This window comes from Carassius auratus, chromosome 8 (assembly GCF_003368295.1).
Source record: "Carassius auratus strain Wakin chromosome 8, ASM336829v1, whole genome shotgun sequence".
Classification (NCBI taxonomy): Eukaryota; Metazoa; Chordata; class Actinopteri; order Cypriniformes; family Cyprinidae; genus Carassius; species Carassius auratus.
In genome coordinates, this window is record NC_039250.1 from 6058954 (window position 1) to 6064953 (window position 6000).

General features: G+C 43.1%; 1 protein-coding gene across 1 annotated transcript in view; it reads right to left on the reverse strand.

Moving 5' to 3' along the window:
- Positions 1 to 5454, reverse strand: part of LOC113107092 (ski oncogene-like) — a 63833-nt gene extending 58379 nt beyond the window's left edge. The window contains exon 1 of the mRNA XM_026269297.1: positions 4057 to 5454. Coding sequence (XP_026125082.1) covers positions 4057 to 4968 — 912 coding nt within the window. The 5' untranslated portion in view covers positions 4969 to 5454. The remainder of the gene's footprint in view (positions 1 to 4056) is intronic.
- Between the last annotated feature and the right edge of the window lie 546 nt (positions 5455 to 6000).

Consider the following 6000-nt stretch of genomic DNA (forward strand, 5'->3'; position numbering starts at 1 on the left):
GTACATTTGTCAATGTGAATAAGCTGTGAAAAGACAATCATAATAGGGATATACATTAAAAATGTATTTAGAACAAATAAGTATAAATTAACATCTAGCACATATTTACATTGACCAACAATTTAAAAATAGTGGCGATATAATGCAAAAACGCATCCTGTGTGAAATCTAGCTACAGGATAGATCAAGTGCAATGTAAAATAGATTTTGCGGTCTGTATGTCAACGATAAGCAAGCAACAAATTGACTCTAAAGCCATTTCCATCTGCCATATTAACATATAATATCATCGAATATTGATTATTTGTGATTAATTTGTTTTATTCATCAGTGCATCATGTAATAATTATTTTTCAAAGCTTAAATGCTTAGTCTGTTTAAAGGCATTTGCTCACTTGTTTCCAGAGTCTTAAGCTATTTCATCTTTAATCCACCCAATCATTCAGCGCCACTCCTGACAATTACGTCCAGACATTTTTATCAGTATATACTGTAATCGTGATAGCTCATGAAGCCAACTCAACACCTAAGCTTACACTTTGAACCTGTATACTACAGATCAGCAAACTCAAGCCTTGTTTACCAAGCAGCCAAACTCTTTTGAACCCTCTGAACGAGATCTCAGACAGTAAGTGTTACAGTACCCCCCCCCCCCAAAACACACACACAAACCCCACAGAGTATTAAAAGACCCAAGACAGCTTGACAGAACATAATGGCTAGGTATATTTTACGCTTAATTATGAGTGTGTGTCTAAGCGAGGGACACAGAACATTCTGTCTTTCTGCATCTTCCCATCGCTGACTGAAAGCACCAGACAGACACGCACATACAAACACACACAACACACACATATATCGAGGGAGGTTGAGTAACTACAGAGTCTGTGACCTTCCCTCAGCAAGCAGCAGAGAAAGGGGAAGTTCCTTCACCCCACCCAGAGACAGAGAGAGTGAGAGAGAGACTGCCAGACTACTTTTCACAGATGAGGAACAGTAAGATCTGTAAATAACTCAGCAAAAAAACAAAACAGCTCTGTCACAATCACACAGAGCATGCATCCCAGACAGCAACACAGTATAGAAATGCAAAAGAAATGTCTACATCACTTGCATGTTGAGTCCTTAGGCCAGATACACGCTTGTTATGCAAGGTTGCATATGCATATCTATATATATTTTTAAATATATAATAATTTAATATTTTAAATCTATTTTCAAATTATTTTTAGACTTTTAATTATCAGAGAATCCTGAAAACAAATATTCCAATTTGCACAAAAATGTTCAGCAGCACAACTTTTTTTAAACATTGTTAATGATAAGAAATGTTTCTAAAGCACCTAACCAGCATTTTAGAATGATTTCTGAAGGATCATGTGACACTGAAGATTGGAGTAATGGCTGTTGGTTTTTAAATCACAGGAATTCATTGCATTTTTTTTTTTTTTTTTTGCTTGCGCATAGGAGACATTTCAAAACCATTCAAAGTTTTTAAAGGCCCCCTTGACAAAATATGACATCAAAATAGCATATCAAGTATTTACATTTTTGCAGTTGGATCGATTACATTTCAGGCCTCAGTCTTATTCTACAAACATCTTGGTGGCAAATGAAATTGTGTAGAGGCCATTATGAAGTCATCAATATCAAATCGCCGACTCTTCCTGGCAAAGGAGTGACCAGCTGGGCGGACGCATGTAAAAATACACCACATCTCCCTCTTTCTAGATGGATATACAGATGTATTCCACTTCCATTTCCAGACGGTTTGAGAGTGTTCCCTCTTGTGTGGTGAGAGGCAGGAAAGCTCTTGAGATGAATAAAAGCCTGCTGTGGGGGGTCTGATAATGTGATAATGCAGAGAGCTCCAGGACATTTTGGTCTCACTTGAGACCAAGGGAAACAGCTCGATGTTAACGAGGCAACGTCATTCACCGTAAGGGCCCATTCAATCGGCAAAGCACTTATGACACACATCATCAGTGCAAAAAGAGACAGAAAATGGCAAATGTGTGCAAACACGCTGGAGCACGGGCCTAGGTTTAAATTCTCTCGCTCCACTCTTACAGGGAATGTAACTGGGTGAGAGCTCGTGGGTGGGGGAGGTGGTGGGGGGCTGATCACAGAGAGATGGGAGGGAGGAGATGTTAGTGAATGCACCTCTTTGTTGGTTCATATTCCGTTTCCACCACAATACTCCAATCCCTGCATCATCAGCTCCATTCAGGGAAAACAGTTCATGTAAATGACCAGGCCTGCCATTCACTGAGTGTATGTGTGTGTGTGTGTGTATTGGAGGGGGGCACACTACTAAAAAACTTTTCTTCTAATCCTCTACATCACAAACAGGACCCTGTCTGCTGCAAGAGTCAAGCATTAGAGCCCCAAGGGTAAGAAGAGCCGCCACACATGCGAGTAACCCGAGACTGGAGACAACCCAAAGCAGATAAACATAAAACAATCAGCCTGAGACTGCTTTATCGGATTATTCCTTCTAAAAATACCCCGAAATGAACTTTATGGTGCATATTTAAGCAGCAAACTTGGTTGGAGTGCAGCTCAGGGAGCATGATGTTTTCCCTCAGCAGTCCCATGATTAAACCCTCAATGGCCCAATCATTAAAAGCACATCCACTATTAAGTACCTAAAAGATAGCTAAAAGACCCATTTCAGAATTACCATAACATGACGCCGTTGCCGAGGGACATGTAGAAGTCATGCTGGGCTCGAGAGACAGATGGAAGAACGAGATGATAAAAAACAAGCACTAGACAGAGAGAGGGAGAGCTGAAAACTGAGCACCCTGGCCTTTAATGGCTCTTAATGATTGTTTGTTTACACACTCCGCACTGTATCTACAGTAAAGGCCAATGGGACAGAGGTCATGACACCACTGGTTAGTTACTGGTCAATTAAGCATTACAGCATGTGGAAAGCGCCTAGAAATGCTATCTGCGATTTCTTGCATTGATCTGCTCAAGTTAAATATTTCATGCCATTAAATTTAGGCCACTGTGATGGCTACTCTATCTCAACGTCCGCCCGCAGAATCCACATCTCACCCCTCTCCTGGATATCAGGTTGTAACATTTGGACTGGGAAACCAATATCTTGATAGTCTCTGGAGTCTGAAGACTGGGTCACCAAAGAACTGACACTCTTGGCCCCTTTCCAAGCGCTCATCTAGGAGGGAAGGTGACACTACTTGGAATATATGCCAGTGCAAAACCTAAGACATACAAATTTCACCTTGGTGTTGTGGCATAGCGCTTTAAACCTCTAGTCTGCCAACTTTAATATTGCTGCTTTAATACCAGCAGAGGTGATTCATGGACATCGCCACAATGCCCCAGAGCACTTAACCTCAGGTTGTGCCAAGGGGACTGTCCCTATAAGAAGTGCACTGTACGTCTGCCAAATAACTACTTACTGTGGAGTCCGAAGTTCATGTCTCCAAGCATTCATCTGAAGATGACTATGGCAAGCCATTTTAACAATATCTATTTTTATGCTTGTGATACTTATTTTTGGACTACTAATAAGTACTCCAAAAGGGAGTAGAATATTTTAAATGTCTCTAATTGCTTACTTCACTAGTTTCGATTGCTTTTTTACTTGCAAGATGCAATAACTATTCAGAATGTCTAGTAAATTAGTATGATCCAGTTGATTCTATAAAAAATGCCATAGATAAAAGTAGCTGAACTATTTCTAGTAAGCCAAAATTAATATTGATACATAGGCTAATTAGAAAAACGGAAATGCTATAGTTGGCATCTGAAGCAAAAATTCTGGCCGCTGCCGAGAAGTATGAATTGAAACCTGATCATTACAAAATATGTATGGAATGAAAAGTTTTTAATGAAACTGGAAAAGATGATAGTTGTTATTGGCTTACTACAAGGGCAGAAACTAGTAGTAACACAGACGCTAGTTAGTTTAAAGAGATGAAACGGCTTGTCATGGACATCTGACACTTGCAGTAGCCTACACTATAAGAAAACGTAAAAACTTCGCCCTGATCCAGAGCAAAATACAACAAACTGGCTCACCCGTGATGCTTTCCGCTTGTATTTATTGGCGAAGTCAAATTTCTCCTTAATGTCATCCAGGAACTGCTCCAGACGCGCTTTCTCCTCTTTCCCCGTGTAATCCGGGCTCAGGAGGACATACGCCCTCCAGTTGGCCGAGTCAAAGCCCCAGTGGCAAGTCCTGTTCTCCAGCGATTTGTGACTGTGCACCACGAATTTCTGAGTCGGGTACATAAGTCTGCAGTCCATGCACTGGATGCAGGGCGCATTGGGACTCGTGTAGAGCTCCGGGACCAGCAGACCCTTACACTTTCCGAAGCACTCGTGATAGATCTTGAAGCTCTTCTCGGTGAGCTCCAGCTCGATGGAGCCGTACAGCTCCTTCTTGGAGTGCGGCGGGTACGTCCCCCCGTAGATGAGCGCGTTGCACAGGCGCTCCGAGTCTGTCTTGGTGATGAGTCCGCAGGACGGCGCGGAGAACGGGAGGATGCCCATCACCTTCAGGATCTCCAGCTGGTCGGCGGTGCAGCGCGAGCAGTAGACGTGCAGGTCGTCGCACACAGAGTTGATCTGCTGGAGCGAGAAATCCCGCAGAACCGTGTTGAGGATCTGCGGCAGACACAGGCGCTTCTCGCCGCCCACCACGAAGCACGAGATCGTCTCGCCCTCCAGGACCGTCTCGCACCTCTCGGTGGAGCGGTCAGACGGGATGAAGAGCGGCCCGGGCATCACCGGAGGAGGCTGCATGGGGGGGAGGTGCAGCACGGGCTCCGGGACGTCTTTGCCGTCCTTCCTGAAGAGCAGGTCGTGTTGCCATCTGGCCGAGAACGCGGCCGGTCCGCCGAGAGAGCTCATGGAGCTCAGGTGAAACTGTTTGAGAGTTTGTTGCAGTCCAGGGTGAGGCTGGAAACTCTGTCGCGCTACTGTTTCCATGTTTCGCGAACCGTGTTGTCGTTAAAACCGAGCGTCTGGGGTGAAATACAACTCAAAGGTCCTGGTTCCGCGTCTCGAAATCCAAGTCTGTGAAAACAAGCACAAGAAGAACGATACGGCTTCATCAAATCCCCGCTCAGACGAAGGTTTCCACCGGCGCGTCTTCTTCCCCTGCAGCGGGCTCTCTTCTGTCCATATCCACAGACAGACGCGTACTGAAAACTCAAGTTTAACACAAGCAAAAGCGCGCAAGTTGCAGAGAAACTATCCCACGGGGGAGCCGAACCTGTCCCACGTCAAATTCAGGAGTCGAATACACAATCCGCCAACTTTAAATCCGTATTTTTCCTTGCGAGTAGAGATCGCTGCAGCCGGACACGGCGCGTCGCCTCCGCTCCTCTGCCCCTGCAGTTCAGTATGAGTGAGTCGGCGAGCACAGCCTCTAGCTCGCTCTCTCTCACTCTCTCTCTCTCTCTCGCTCAGTGTTTGTGTGTGTCTGGCTCAGTCATTGAATCCCAGCCAAGAATGTGACTGACTCCGCAGGCTGTGGCTCTTCCAAGAACCAGCCTTCACTCCCCACTGCTGTAGAGAGAAAGTCACTGTACTTATAATATTTCTATTTCTGTTTTTATACACCTGATCTTTTTATTATCAATGTTTTATTTGTAAACCTTACTTTATTCATAGCAGCTTATCACATTATTCTGTTAATTCATTCATTATATTTATGTAATTCAACTTTGATTTATTAGATGCTATTTAATTTATGGTTGGCAGTTCATAAAATATTAAAATAGACAACACAACAAATAAATAGGTGAGGCAAATAAACAAATATATGAAATGATGGGAATAATAAAACAAAGTAACACCGTTTAACAAAACAGTTTAATCCACTCTGTTATTGCATAGATTACTCCATTAACAATATTGTTAGTTTACTGTTATTGATATTTTGAACAATAATACATAATGCCGATGTATAGGTTTTACCATAAGTATATTAAATGTACTGTAAAATTAAAACCCATC